The sequence below is a fragment of the Nomascus leucogenys genome, chromosome 23 (assembly GCF_006542625.1).
Source record: "Nomascus leucogenys isolate Asia chromosome 23, Asia_NLE_v1, whole genome shotgun sequence".
NCBI classification, from domain to species: Eukaryota; Metazoa; Chordata; class Mammalia; order Primates; family Hylobatidae; genus Nomascus; species Nomascus leucogenys.
Genome location: NC_044403.1, coordinates 11,881,859 through 11,898,311, shown reverse-complemented (window position 1 = coordinate 11,898,311; position 16,453 = coordinate 11,881,859). Strand labels below are relative to the sequence as shown.

At 37.3% G+C, this 16,453-nt stretch overlaps 1 protein-coding gene across 3 annotated transcripts in view; it reads right to left on the bottom strand.

The window, feature by feature from the left end:
• Positions 1 to 16,453, bottom strand: part of ST8SIA1 (ST8 alpha-N-acetyl-neuraminide alpha-2,8-sialyltransferase 1) — a 129,370-nt gene that overhangs the window by 4,701 nt on the left and 108,216 nt on the right. The window contains exons 5-6 of one of the 3 annotated variants that reach the window (XM_030804470.1): positions 4,737 to 4,777; positions 3,366 to 3,410 (exon numbers count right to left, since the gene is read on the bottom strand). The exons of the other annotated variants lie outside the window; for them this stretch is intronic. Coding sequence (XP_030660330.1) covers positions 3,367 to 3,410; positions 4,737 to 4,777 — 85 coding nt within the window. The 3' untranslated portion in view covers position 3,366. The remainder of the gene's footprint in view (positions 1 to 3,365; positions 3,411 to 4,736; positions 4,778 to 16,453) is intronic. 3 annotated transcript variants of the gene reach the window in all.

Sequence of the window (16,453 nt, the reverse complement as noted above, 5' to 3'; positions counted from 1 at the left end):
CACAGTGACTCAAGTCTACAATCCTAGCACTTTAGGCAGCTGAGGTGGGAGGATCACTTGAGGCCAGGAGTTCGAGACCAGCCTGGGCAACCATCTCAATAAATAAATAAATAAAACCTATGTTACAAAAACTCTAAAAAAAAAACCATGAACTTATCAGACATTTGCAAAATATATTTTCAACAAAGGAAAATATTAACAAAATTGATTATGTCATGATGTAAAATTTCATTACCATGAAGAATAAGATAACTAAAGTAAAAAGGGTATTACTCCAAGAAATATTTACAGCAAACATGACAAACATAAATTGGTATCGATAAATTGTAGAGTCTGAATATATTGATACATTGATATGAAAATGGACAATTAATCTTGAAGGAATTTCAATTAAAAATGTTAAAGCATTCGGTTACAGTTAAAGATGCAAACTGAATACAAAAAGGAATATTAATAGAATAGAAAGGAACACAATAAAGGGTGAATAAAGCTCTCACCTCCTATGACAAATCTCTAGAAATAGGAGAAAATAAGTTTTTAAAAATCTATCTCCATTCTGAAAATAAAAAAGAAAGCAAACCTCAGTGGATCCTGAATCTAGGTTACCTCAAAAAAACAGACAGTTTACCAAAGGAAACGAGAGCGTGAAGTAACTTGTTGGGCATTCCTCTAAAAGGCAGCAGTAGCAGTGCCCTATGCCTGGAGGCAGGAGATACTAGGGAAAGTGGTGTCTAACAGCGATCAGCAAGGTTATTGTTCAGATTATGGGGTAGCAGAGATACCCAGGTGGGCTGAACTCTAAAATCCTGCACTGATCAATTATCACCGTGTATGTGGAAGAAGGCGTCAGTTTCCAGGTAGGAAGAGTGGGTATGTGTCCAGAAAGCTGGCTCAGCCCAGGGAAATTGAATTCTCAACTCATACAATATCAGCAGTCAGGCTTGTAGTTCCCAAGTGGAATACTGACACTGAGTAGCCCAAGGAGAAGACCTACAAGCAGTAACATTTGGGAACTGCCCAAGAGAAAGCAATGTTGCCACCTTCTCAACCCAGAGTACAACCCACCTGTTGACAGGTGCAGTCCCTGCACAGAGCTTCCAGTCACCAAACAAGAACACACAGCCAAGCTCAGAAGACACTGATGGATAGCGTCCAACACAAGAGTCAGAGCAGAGGGACTCAGAGGAAACCAAAATCATTCAAGGGGCAGAGGAAAACTCTTAAACATCTATAATTAGTTTGTTTACTCATGTTCAAGGCTACCACATCTGGACTAGGATGATACAAAAAGAAAAAGCATTTAGGTAATAAGAAAGTGCTGCCGGCAATTTAAAAAATATAACAAATGATGGATTTGGGTAAAGGAAAGCTCCAGAAAAATAGCTATAAAGTAGGCCTAGAAAGCCATCAATCAGGTTCAAGAAAGAGAAAAATACAGCTCCAGATGAATGTCTCAACAGAAACAAACAGTGCCCCAGACAGACCAATGTGCAGCAGGGATGGAAGAGCTGCACTTTCAAAGGATTCCAGAGATGGATTCGCGACTGCTGCATGGAAGGGCTTTATGCACTCTGGGAGAAAATTTAAATGTGGACAGGCTATCAATTCCTGTAATAAACTTTTTATCTCAGATGTGAACTACACTCAGGTAGACACTGACTATTGATTTGATTGTGATATGTCTGGATTGAGAGGTCAAGAAAGTATAAGTGTATAGGGTAGACAGCTGTGCTGTGAGGAGCACATGAAGAGAACTCAGTCTACTTTTCCATAAGAAATCGATAGACAAGTTGAAATTTTAGAATTGTAATTAGGCATGTTGTTTTCACATGTGACAAGAAAAAATCAGCTGGGGAAGTTGAAAGGTATAGATTTCTTGGAACATAACTTGGGGGAGTGGGGGGGCAGCATCTGAGACAAGAGATTGCTGCTTTTCATTTTGAGCTTTGTCATATGAGTTAATTTTTCCATGTATGTGTATTATTTTGGTAAAAACAGAAATTTAATGTTTAAAATTATAAAAAAGATAAAACAATTTATATTGACCAAGTTCACAAGACTACCAAAATAATAGTAGTCAAGAAACTTTAAATACCTAACATTATAGCTTTTAAAAAATATATAGCATAAACCAATAAAAACTATAGATAGAAATTCACAAGTCCACAATCATAGTGCATTTTCAATTTTAAAATATATTATTTAAAACACATAAAATACAAAATTTCTAGCCAGGTGCAGTGGCTCACGCCTGTAATCCTAGCACTTTGGGAGGCCAGTGTAGACAGATCATGAGGTCAGGAGTTCGAGACCAGCCTGACCAATATGGTGAAACTCCATCTCTACTAAAAATACAAAAATTAGCTGGGCATAGTGGCAGGTGCCTGTAATCCCAGCTCGGGAGGCTGAGGCAGAAGAATTGCTTGAACCAGGAGGTGGAGGTTGCAGTGAGCCAAGATCGCACCATTGCACTCCAGCCTGGTCAACAGTACAAGGCTCTGTCTCACAAAAAAAAAAAAAAAAAAAAAAAAAAGCAAATTTCGAAAAATGGCCACACATTATGTTACAAAAGCAAAATCAATAATAAAACAATTATCATCATATGGGTCACACTGTCTGATCAAAAATGTAAAAACATGAGAAGTCAACAACATAAAAATACACACACACTGCACTAGAAAAAACTTTTAAAACATATTTCAATTATGTATATAAGGGGAAATCCGTCAATATTTGAAGATGTTATAATTACCTATCTAGAATATATAAAAGAATCAACTGAAAAAAATATTTATTGGAACCAAGAGAGTCTTAGCTTCCCTATACAGCAGGAATCATATATTAAAATAATACAATAAAACAAAAATTTCATTGTTAATAGCAACAAAGCCCTCAAACACTTTGAAATAAGCCTAAAACGAAATACAACATTTTTATGGGGACAATAATGAATATTGAAAGATGTCTCCCCAAATAAATTTGTAGGTTCAAATGCAATCTCAACAAAAATCCCAACATTATTTTAAAGTAAAATTTGATAAGATAATTCTAAACATTGTATGAGAGGTATAAATTAGTATGTATACTGACAATAATTTTGGAAAAAAGAATAACAGAGAAAACTTAACTTACCAATGTCAAAACTGATTATAAAACTATAGTAATAAAAACACTATGGAACTCACACAAGAATAAACCATGTATGATGAAACAGGAGAATGAGTCTAAAAATGTACCTAAGCATTTTTGGAGATTTCCTTTATGCTAAAAGTAATATTTCAAACCAATTCATAAAAGTCTACTATTCCATACATTGTACTGGATCTACTGGCTAGCCAATAATAGAAAATAAGATAAATTACTACCTCATATTGTCCCGAAAATTAAGCTCCAGATGGAATAATCATATACTATAAAATTAAAAGAAAATATGAGAAAATATCTTTAAGACCTTTAGGACACAAAAGACAACATAAACATGAGGCAATTCCTTAGCAAAATCCATAAGAGATTGTTAAACATGACTGCTTTAAAATGAAAGTCTTCCACAAACATATTTTTAAAGAGACAAGCAGCAGATTGGGATGAAAATATTTACAACATACATGACAAGGGATTAGTATCCAGGATACAAATGATAAAAATCAATAACAAATACAGCAAATAGCACAATATAACAAGACGGTAGTATCCAGGACACAAACCATAAAAATTAATAACAAGCATGTAAATATCACAATGGGTAAATGAACAACAATGTAGAACTGCCAAGTCTGAGATGAGGAAATTCAAAGGGCTAATATGCATATTAAAATAAGCACAACCTCACTAGCATTCAAGTTACAACAAAACTATAGCAAACTAACAGTTTTCCACACATCTGACTGGTACACATTAAGGAAATTGATAATAAGAAAGAAACCTGTGAGAAACAGTACACTTTTAGGCTTCAAATGGGAGTATGAATTGCCACTGACAGCTTGGAAAGTGATTTTGCATTTCAAATATGCACACCTATTGACCCTGCATTTCCAGTTCTCAGCTGGTGCCTTTGATATTTGCAGGGCACCATCCATCACTTCTTTTAGGTCTTGGCTCAAATGAAAGCTCCTCATTGAAGCCTTTACTGCCACCTACTTTCTCATCTTTGTTTTCTTTCTGTATGTTTTTTACAACATCTTTGTTGTATTTTTTTGTATTTTCTTTCTTAGATGTATTTTATATATACATCTTTACTGTCTCTGCTGTATTTCTTCTATCGTACATAATATTTTATTACATATACATGTCTTCATTTTTATTTGTCTCCTCTTACATGTCCACAAGAAGTATTATTTTGTTTACTAGTAAATCCTCTGAACCAAGAAGGGTGCCTGGCACGTGGCACTAAGTAAATATCCACGAATGTCTGCTGGAGGATGCAGGAAATTAGAAACCACCTAAATGCCATCACTAACAGAATGCCAAATAAATTATGTTATATCCATATTATGATACATGGCAATTTTTTTAAATGACATAACTCTAATTTACATTGAAATGGAAATATTTCCAAGACAAATGTTATATAGAAACATGAAGAAGTTGCAGAATTACTACTGCAATTTGTATAGTGGATTATCATATATACATATCATAAAAGATAAAGATAGAAATTGTCTATAGTTACATATACATATGTAAGTGCATGAGAAAATGTTGAAAGGATACACATAAAGCCAAAAAAAGATGGTTACCTCCAGGGATAGCAGTGGTATGGAGGTAGCGGTAAGGGTCTCTGTGTAGAAAAAACAAATTCAAAGTGATTTTTCTGTTCTCTCACTGAACACTAATCAACACAGAAAACTTCTGTGACCTATATGTGGGTTTTTTCCCCCACACATCAAACAAGCAATCAGTTTTACAGCAGACATCAGCTGGGGGTCCTCCACTTCAATTCCAACACTATCTACCTAAAGATAGCATCAGATCCCTCAACCCCTTAGACATCAGTTGCAAGTCTGGGCCTCCAGAACTTCTGACCAGCTGGCTTCACGCTGAGGTTCCTGCAATCCCTTCTTCATGTTAGATTAATTTGCTAAAGTAACTCACAAATCTCAGGCAAACATTCACATTTACTGGTTTATTATAAATAATATTACTGTCAAATTAAGTTTAGTCTACAGCTGCCTCTTTACATATTTTAGGTTCAGCCTAAAGATTTCTCTATACACAGTGAACTGTAACTTAACAGGATGTGTAAACAGACCATAACCTACTCTTGTACCAATCACCAAGTTTCAGCCAAAGGTGGCCAATCGTTCCAGCTGTGTTCAAGTAAGACAAACACCAAGCTGTAACCAATCATGCTGTTTCTGTACCTCAGTTCCACTTTCTGCATGTCACTTTCTTTTTTCTGTCCATAAACTCTCTCAGAAAACACAGCAGCATGGAGTTTCTCTGAACCACTTCTGATTCTAGGGACTGCCTGATTCATGAGTCTTTGCTCAGTTAAACTCTGTTAAATTTAATTTGTCTAAAGTTTTCCTTTTAATATTACAAAGGATACAGAGGGAGAGATGCATAGGGCAATGTATGGAGGAAGGAGTGTGCAACCCTCCAGGAACTTTCACATGTTCAGCTATCCAGAAGCTCTCCAAACCCTGTCCTGTTAGGTTTTTATGGAAGCTTCATTACATAGCCATGATTGATTGAACCACTGGCCACTGGTGATCACCTCAACCTTCAGCTCCTCTCTCCTCCCTGGAGACTGGGGGGTGGGGCTAAAAGGCTCAATCCTCTAATCATGCCTTGGTCTTTCCTGTGATCAGCTCCCAGCCTGAAGCTACCTAGCGATTGTCAACCCTGATTGCATGCTAATGGTTGGCTAATCATTAGCATACAAAATACATCACCTTGTGGAGATTCTAAGGATTTTAGGGGTTGTATGTGACAAAATAGGTTGAAGATCAAATATGTATTTCATAGGGTCAAAGCCTTATCTGTAATGCTTTTAATTTTTTAGAAAGTGAATATATGTATGTTACTTGTGTTATTAAATATGTCCTTTTAAAAGGTTAGGCTATTTAGTAATCCTATAAATGCAAAGTAAACCAGTTGTGTTTTTCTAATGTACTATTTTCTTTTTTCTTTTTTTTGAGATGGCGTCTTGCTCGCTCTGTCGCCCAGACCGGAGTGCAGTGGTGTGATCTCGGTTCACTGCAACCTCCACCTCCTGGGTTCAAATGATTCTCCTGCATCAGCCTCCCGAGTAGCTGGGACTTCAGGTGCCTGCCACCATGCCCAACTAATTTTGTATTTTTAGTAGAGACAGGGTTTCGCCAAGTTGGCCAGGCTGATCTCAAACTCCTGACTGCAGGTGACCCACGCACCTCGGCCTCCCAAAGTGCTGGGATTACAGGCATCAGCCACCGCACCCGGCCCTAATTTACTGTTTTCAACACAATGATAAGTGAGGATTATGGCATACTTTTATTCTTTTGATATTTTAATATTATTATAATGTCTGTGCAGTATAAAACACATTTATAAAAAACAAGTCATATAAATTTTCAAGTTAATTTATCTCCTAAGCATATTGCATTTTAAAAGTCCACTTCTTTTACACACAATATTTATTCTATTTTTTTTCTGTATAATAACTTTAATTTGAACACTTCCTTTATTCACTTCTTCTTCAAATGCTTCAGCAATTTTCCAATGGGTTAATTCATTTCCTCATATTATTTACTTGCTTTTCTAATTTTTGGGGACCATTTTCCATGTTCATTGCTGCTTACTGTCATTTTTCTGTCTCTTTGAGCAGCTGTTTGTTTACCCAGCTGTTACTTCCTTTCCTTCTGTCAATGAATGTTAATTTTATGTTGATTTACAATACTTTCCTCCTCCGTACCTTCTCATTTTATGGGTGTGTTTCTTCCACAGGAAAGTATTTTACCAGATTGCAATGAACATTCTGTGGCAAGCTATTCCATTGATAGATAACACATGAACTGCCTTTAAAAAAAATTGCAACAGTGAAAGAAATCTAACATAAACTGACTCCATCTTGCTTTTCACCTCACAAGCTAACTGCCCTTGCTCATGCCTGAGCATAGGTTAAGCTAACTATAGGAAGAATTTAGCTTACAGTTTAACTTTGAAGCAAGGATGATAATAGTCCCTTTCCCAAACTGATCCCTGGGGACTGACACCATCTTTGTAAGACTATAGTGGGGCCTCAATTCTGCTAAGAGGTAGGCATAGTTGAACAATAACCAGCCATTGTTCCCTAGATTGCTTTTCTATAACTGCTCACTGCTCAGGAATCATATAGCCCGAAGTCACAAGATTTGTAACTTTCCCAATTGTTCCTGTATATTCCTCACTATTGTAAAACCTGAGACTGGTCTTTGAGATCATTTTCAGACTTTTGCATTCAGGCAGACCAACTCATGCCACCTGAATCCATGACCCATACCAAAGTACTGACTTGACAGGTCCACAGGTCCTGTTATCCACCCCTGCCAGCCAGAAACTGACTAGGGACATGAAGATAGTTTCAACATCCCTGTGATTTCATTCCCAACCAATCAGCCGCACCCATTCCCTGGCCCCCTGCCCACCAAATTATCCTTAAAAACCCCAGCCTCTGAGTTCTCACGGAAGTGAATTTGAGAAATATCTCCCATCCTACTTGCTTCACACCCCACAATGATTAAATTCTTTCTCTACTATAATACCTGATGTTTCCACGTATTGCTTTTTCTGTGCAGCAGGCGAGAAGAATTTGTGGGGCTATAACAATAATAAAATATGACTTACAAATGCAAGCTTTTAAAATACTTGCAGCATGGGGGTTCCAAACCTAGACTGGGGATGTTGCTAAGAGAGAAGAAAGTTAGGGCAGGCCTTTCAGATATGCATATATCTGAAATGAATTTTGAAGAATGAGTAAAAAGTAGCTATGCAAACGGAGTTGAAGGAGAAGAGCACTCTTTGCTGAAAGACCAGCATGGGCAAGGGCATGTGGTAAGAGCAGGTAGTGCCTGGGGAAATGCAAACAATTTAATAGGGTAAAGTTTAGAGCCTTGGGAGCAGCTAGAAGTGTAACTAGCTTGATGCATAGGACAGAAAAAAGGAAGGATCTATTCCACTCAAGGTTGAGATTTTACCTACAAGGAAAACGAAAACACATTAGCATGTGAATAGTCCATGGTAAAATGATGTTACCACAGAGGCAGTAGGAGCTGGCTTTGGTAACTGAGTATGGAGGGCTGATCTTTAGCTGGGAAGCAACAGTGAGGTGTACAGGGCACTGTCCAGTCTTATTTAATGTCTGCACTGTGCCAGTTGTTGAATATTTATTATTTCTAGATGTGAAAGTGGTTTCAGTTTGGGAGACTGAATGGCTTGGATTTCTGGTGACTGCTTTCATTGTGATATGTAACACAATAGGAGAAAATGGTTTGAAAAGAAAGACTATTATCCAAATTTGGACATGTTGAGCCACAGACATGAGCCAACAAGAAGAACAGTGAGCTAAAATAAAAACACTGACAAATTATTGCACTTAAATGGTGGGCAAAGAAGACAGAGCTGCAGCAAAGAGTAGACGAAAAAGGAAGGTGACAGAAAATAGAGGAAAAAAGAGTTTCAAAAGTTTATCAACAGTGGCAAATGCTGAGGAGAGATCAATAAAATAAAGACAGAAAGTGGTGTGTGGGGATTTTGCAATATGAGAGTCATTAAAGGTATGAGATATTTTATAGTAGAAATCAATAGTAGAAATTACTATGAAATTGATTCATAGTAGAAATCAGTCTAGATCATGGGTTGTCTACAAAGGCCAAGTAAATTAGGAAAATATATGAAGAGTCCAGGCAAAAGACAAGAGGGAGTAGACCTGGAAATGGATTGTTGCATGTCCCATTTAAGGATTTCGAATTAAAAAGAAAAAAAAAAGTTATAACCAAGTGAAATAACTCTGCAGGCCAGATTTGGCCTGTTGGCAACAAGTTTGATGTTAACCTTCAAAACTTATTCAAAATTCCAAAGGACGTGAAATCCCAAATCCTTTTGGAGCAAATGAAACAAAAAAAAAACATATAATAGATAGGGCCTCTTGTTTATTTATGACACTAGTAATAATTTGAGATAAAAATCAAAAGATCTATAATTAAATTACAGAAATAATCAACAAATTCCATCACAAGATTCTTGCTTAATGCATTTCATGTCATTTAAGCCTTGCAGTAACTCTATGAGGAAGGCATTATCCCTTTTCTGCTGTTGAGAAAATTAAGGATCAGGGCAGTTAAGTATTCTAGCAAAATTTCATAGCAAGAATGTAGTAGACTCTGGCTTCTAACTCAGATCAGCCTGACACTTGATTCTATGCTCTGAATTATACTGTGTAGCTTTTCCCTGAGTAGAAGACATAGCCCTCCTGTCCTGTGAATTCATTCCCCGGTAGTCTGGGTTCCTTCTCACCTTCTGCAGGACCTGGTCCACATCATTCTCTTTGCCTACTCCACGTCATTCGCCCCTTCCTCCATATATACTCTTTCCCAAGTCTCCCCCAACTGAAAACTAACATAACAAACAAAAATTTGCTCAAAAGTGCATCTTTCTCTAGGTACTTCCCAATCTCTTTCCTTCTCTCAATGACTGATTTCTTCTCTCGTGTCACCCATACTCTCTGGAAAGCCTCATTCCACTGACCATTTCCATTTGGATTCATTCACACTCCTAGCAATTATTTATTGAGTACCTATCATGTACCAGGTGCTGTTCTATGCACTGAGGGATGTAGTAATGAACAATACTGGCAAAGTCTCTGCTGTCATGGAGCTTTCATTCAAGTAAGAAGAGACAACCAGTAAACCGAAAAATGAACAATATGTGGGAAGAGCTATGAAGAGAATAAAGTGGGATAAAAAGAAAAGAGAGAGTGAGAGTGTTGCTGTTTTGTTTAGGGCGACATTTTAACACAGGTTCAAAGAAAGTTAGGGAGTCAGCCCTGTGGAGATCTGTGGGAAGCATCTCAAACTCACATCTTTCCTCCAATATCTATTGTGACAACCATATTCCTTGCATGAAAAGATTGCACAACCATCCACCAGTGACTCAACCAAACTAAAAACATATATTCTTCCCTTTTCTGCAACTTCTACATCCAGTTGGTCACTAAGTTCCATTTTCATAGCATCTCTTAAGTTAACCTTTCCACCTCTCTACCTATTACAGTGTTACAGGCTGAGCCACATAAAATGGCCATTATGCAAGTCAGACAGTTGTTTCCTCGGTCAGCAACAACAGGATCTATTCAAGGATTCTATAGCCCTAAGGGAATGGTGGAACCAGAGATGGAATAATTTGGGGTCCATAAATGACAGTGTAGGATAGAACCATTCCCCTTTTCTGTGCACCCTCAAATTGTATCTGGATGAGAAAGAACGCTTTGCTGTATTATGTCATGAAGGTTTGGGGTAGTTTATCATGGCAGTTGGCCAACCCTAACTAATGCATATCCTCAGTACCACAATTTAATTTCAAGTTACCTTCAAGCCTCCTTCGTATTATATTAACAGCTCAGTCTCTAATGCATAATTCTCAATCCTCCCCAAGTAATTGTCCCAAGTCCAATTTGACCATGTCACTTCCTGTCAAGGGGGCATTCTTCAAGGGCTTCTCCTTATCTTCAGATAAAGTCTAAGCATGATATAATCCCTGCCTACACCTTCAGCCTCTTTTCTTGCCACTGCTCGTCAGCACTCCCTACCCTTGCCCTGCCCAATTACTTGGTGTTTATCAAAAGGGTCATGCTCGCTGAAGCCTCTAAGCTGTTGCACATGCTACTTGTTCTGTCTAAAGTGAATGCCCCCTTTGCCCTGCTAATTCCTACTAATCTTTCAGGACTCAATTCGTGGCATCTACTATAAAAAGTTTTCCATGACCCTGAGCCTGGATTAGGTATCTAACTTTGTGTTCTCTTATCACTTTATTTTTATCAAGGTACTTGTCACCTTGCCATGTCTTTATATCTTAATTTTTAGATCTCCTTTACTGAATTCCTTCAGAAAAGACTAATGTCCTTTATCTTGCTGTTCCCTAAGGCTAATGCTATGCCTGACATAATGCAGTATCTAATAAATATTTGTTGAACAAATAAATGCATAATGAAATGAGTGAATTTCTAAGCATTTTTGTATCTTTGTCCCAAAGTCCATTTAATTCTTACCAAAATATGCTATAGGAAAAGCAAAATATGCTATTTCTTTTTTAAGGAATACCAAGATAACATAAGAGATACTTCGATTGCCTTCACATTTGTCATGCAACATTTTCTATCACTGGCTTTTATGCAAGCTATTTTCCTGCCTGAAGCCAGAAAATGGGTAATTAGGAACTGAATAGCACCCTTAAATACAAATCTCTCATTAGGCACTAGTTCATTTTCTTGTAAACAGAATATGGTAATTTCTGAGAAACATCAAACTTTCCACAAATCACACAACCATTTTTAATATCAGGAATCTTTTAGAAAAATCTCATTTTTTTCCAGGACAAATAAAATTGTACTTGCTGTTGTTTTGACCATAGGTGTTCATCTCTTATGGTCTCTCCCTTTTGAAGTTCTCAGAATAGCAATTTATTTGTTTAAGTTTCTTTATATGAAATTAAGGCCATACTAAATTTAAAAACAGATATTAATTTATTTCGAGACACAATATTAAGTGAAGTATATTCTAATCTATAGACTATCACCATTTAAGTAAAAAAATGGAGATGATGGCGTAAAGTAACACCTTATATTTTAAAAATAGACTGTATCTTGGAAAACCCATTGATTTTTGCCATGTTGATGTCTATGTCTAATATAGATGATGGTCTCAAATGTGGTTTCAAATTTTAGGGAAGGTATTTTGAGAATCCTGTATGTTCCGCCTTTTCCACAGCAAATTGCACAACCTTAAGCTGGTTACTTCATTTCTTTATGCCTCAATTTCCTCACTTGAAAAAAATAATAATAGCATGTAGTTCATAGTGTTGTGAGGACTAGATGAGTTCATATGTATAACACACTTAGAATAGTGCCTGGCACATAATGTCTTACAACTACTAGCTTTCATCATCATCATCACATCATCGTTATCATCATCATCGTTACTCTCCTCTTTGCAAAAGCAAGTGATGAAAATTTGAATCTTAAAAGAACTCTTCCAAAGAAATAAGCATTATCTCCAAGGACACAAGTTATAAATTAATAGAAAACCACTTCCTAGCTTTGGTATGGCTGTGCATTTGTTTATATAGGCATTATCAGAATAGTGAAATGAATGTAAATAACTGTTCATTTCTCATTTCTCGTTGTTTTGTGAAATAAAATTTAAACATGTGACTGACATTCCAAACTGTCAGTGAACACTTAGAAATAACAAGATATAGGCCCAGTGACTCATGCCTGTAATCCCAGGACTTTGGGAGTCTGAGGCGGGCAGATCACTTGAGGCCAGGAGTTCGAGACCAGCCTGGCCAATATGGCAAAACCCCGTCTCTACAAAAAATACAAAAATTAGCCAGGTGTGGTGGTGGGTGCCCATAATCCCAGCTACTCGGGAGGCTGAGACACAAGAATTGTTTGAACCTGGGAGGCAGATGTTGCAGTGGGCCGAGATTATGCCATAGCACTCCAGTCTGGGCGACAGAGCGAGACTCTCTCAAAAAAATAAAATAGACCAGGCACAGTGGCTCATGCCTGTAAAACCAGCACTTTGGGAGGCCAAGATGGGAGGATCACTTGAGGTCAGGAGTTCCAGACCAGCCTGACCAACATGGCAAAACCCCGTCTCTACAAAAAATACAAAAATTAGCCAGGCTTGGTGGTGGGCGCCCATAATCCCAGCTACTCGGGAGGCTGGCTGAGACACAAGAATCGCTTGAACCTGGGAGGCAGAGGTTGCAGTGGGCCGAGATCATGCCATTGCACTCCACTCTGGGCGACAGAGTGAGACTCCGTCTCAAAATAAAATACATACATACATACATACATACATACATACATACAAAAAGTAGCCAGGCCTGGTGGCAGGCGCCTGTAATCCCAGCTACTCAGGAGGCCGAGGCAGGAGAATCACTTGAACCTGGGAGGCGGAGGTTGCAGTGGGCTGAGATTGAACCACTGCACTCTAGCCTGGGCAACAGAGTGAGACTTGGTCTCAAAAAAATAAATAAAATAAAATAAAAAAGAAATAACAAGGAATAATAAGTGCAGGGATCAGTGAAAATGGTGAATTTCATGTTCTTTGTCAGAGCAGAAAGGGAATATCAAAGAATCTCTTTTCTATAATCCAAAAGAAACAAGCTAAATGTAAGCAAAGTTTTATAAGAGAATGGAATCCCACCAAAATATTGTAAAATGTATCATCTTTATTTTATGACAAAGAACTTAGCTATGCCCTCCCTATACTCTAATTTAAAACAACTGATAGAACTATTTGCATTAGCATTGAAAGCTTTAATATGTTACACATTTATTATAGGTATCACATTTATTTAATTAATGATGAATTTCATTACTCAATTACTATTTTATTAAAAGTTCTTGCCAAATAACATACCACAAATGTAAATTATACTGTGTTTCAATTTTATTATATTTCTATAGTTATATGGACAGGATATCTGTATAATCTCTTTGATTATCCTTCAATAAGAAGTAATTTGGAATTTCCCTTTGTGCCATAAACTCAAACTGAAAATCTGCGAAGGGTGTGAAGACAGGGATCCTTCTCTTGGGATGCAGCAGTGGAAGGGAGCATCAGCTGCACTTCAGAGCCAGGATAGGGTGCAGGCGAGGGCACGTGAAACCATTTCCCAGGCCTCAGACTACATCTGAAGAAGCAAGAGAGGACTTAATATTCCACTCACCTTGCCTTTGGTTAGGTGACCTGGCAGGTTGATTGTTGTCTACTGCAAGCCACAAGATAATTAATTCGGGGAATCTTGTTATGGAGGATTTTTTAAAATGAAATTATCATGAACAAATCATTTACAGGATCTTTAAAGCTGCTAGAGAGTGTATTTGCTAATTCTGGGAAAGCAAATGGAAATTTCTCACTGGTATGTGCCTGCCATCTACACCTTGCAATGACTACATTAGGAGGCTGCTATAAGACATCATGCCGGGGTGTCCATGACCCATCTGCAATGAATTTCCATTGTATATAGTGTGATAAAAACTTGACCCACATAGAGAAATCATTATATTTAAAAAAGAACCAACTACCAGATTTGACTTTCACGTGAACCTTTTTAACCCATTTTCAGTAAGATCACTTGAGTATCAGAGTATCATAACACTCTACAAACTTCCTCCACTTCTGAAGATCAAAACAGAGTTCTGGTTTGTATGTAACCACAACATAGCCTAAAATAGTGAATGAAAAAGTTTGCATGGGAATTAAGCTCTATATAAGCCCAGCAAAATGATTCCTGCAAACCTTGGAACTTATATTTAACTAACCTCAAAAACATATACTGAGAAACAGAACAGTCAACTCCAAGGCCTTGTTTTCAACTCACATGGTGAGACATGAGCACTCAAATACTACAGTGAGTGAATAGGATAGATTTGTTTTCAAATAACAGTGAATTATGTCTTCCTCTTCACAAAAGCAAAACAGAAAGATTTTATTTGTAGAGAAATTTAGAAATAAAGGTAAGCACAAAGGAGTAGTTTGGCAGAGGGACAGTGTTTAATAAATGTATATTGAATAAGAGAGAAAGAGAGAAGGAAAACAATCACCTAACAATTCTACCATTCAGAGTTGACCTCAATTAACATACTGATTTTTGTCTTTCATATACACACCCCTAATAGCAGAATTGAAAATTTATACACAACTCACATGTGCTAAAGTCTAACTTTTTTCCCCCTGCAATTGCCTTCATCTTACTCTGATGTTCCCATCCTCACTGAAGGCGGAAGAAAAACCCTTAAATTTGCCAATTAAAAGCAATTAAGCGTCTTTCAAAGTAAAAATAGTGTTGGGGGCAAATATTTCATTCATTTAAAACGTAAAACTCCTTCAGAGCTAATTTTTCCCCCCCAGGATCCTCACGGAAATAGTAGATCCTTATGCTGTCTCCAATGTGGTGAAGTTGATCTGAGTTTGTCCTTGGGACCTGGCACTGGTGGTGTCTGCATGGCTGGTACATCTGGTTTTTCTGGACACCAAGCTGACAATCAGAACTCAAGTCTGTAACCTTCTCTGTTGTCCCAGTAATCCGTGCCTGCCTTTTCTCTGCCTTCAGCCCTTTTTGCTCCATCAGTACTTTTAGTGCTTTTCTACATATTGGAAGTGTGGAAATGTCATGATTCCCAAAATATCACATGCAGGCTATGGAGAACAGGAGGTAGCATCTCAAGTCCATCCCTGGGCATCCCCTTCAGCCCTTTTTCATTCTCTCCTAGCACCAAGATGGCTCCCTCCTAGGCCGCCAGTCTCCTTGGAGAAGCATGCAGTTATTTCAGACACCTACCCTGTCCACCAACAATACCACTACCCTAACTTTCCAATTTACATAATCACCTGGAAAAAAAAAATGATGAGTGAAGACAGATGGAGAAGAAAGGGAAAAAAGAGAACAGAAGAATGGGAAGCAAAAGGACAACAGGAAGAGGAGGTAAATAAAAAGGTATTACCAAAAACAATAGCAAAGATAAACTAGGCAATCAAAAACTTGTATGATTAAAGAGGTTGAGATGCAAAAAGAGAAAAAGAACAAAAATCATTTTCCTTCCTATCACTCATCCCATTATTTATCTGCCACAATGAATAAAGACGAAGAGATAAATAGCAAAGTGTAGAAAATAACAAAGAAGAGGAGGTGAGAAGAAATGTCTCACTTGCTCTCTTCCATTTCAAGGACTAAATTATACACTCATTTCATTTCACCTCCAATTCTTTAAATCATGTGCTGCAAACAGCTCCAAACAAACCACAGTAGACTGCAAAACAGTTGATTCAGTGGCTAAGTAAAAACAGAGCCTAAGAGTTAATTATATTACAGTTGTTGAAAACAGAACATCTATTTTCATTTCACTTTGTGATTCAAGTGTTAGTGGATTAGCTTTTAAAATAAACCTTTTCCTTGCTTATACCTATATTAGATGTAGGGCAAATAGTAATTTCTTCCATTTCTACGTGTCCTCGGTTACTGTCTGCCTAGCCTAAAAAGTATTTTGAATAATGAATTGCATATGTTACATGTATATACAGCAGTCATTCTCCTATCTCTCTAAAATATGGCTAATACCACCATTCTTCACCCATTTCCAAAAATGGAAAAGAAAGTTAAAAAAACTGCACAATACAGTGAACATTGGAATCTTAATAGTACGTCTTATAATTGCAATGTATTAGGATAAGAAACCAAATATATTTATATCAAGAATAAATTTCAAAAA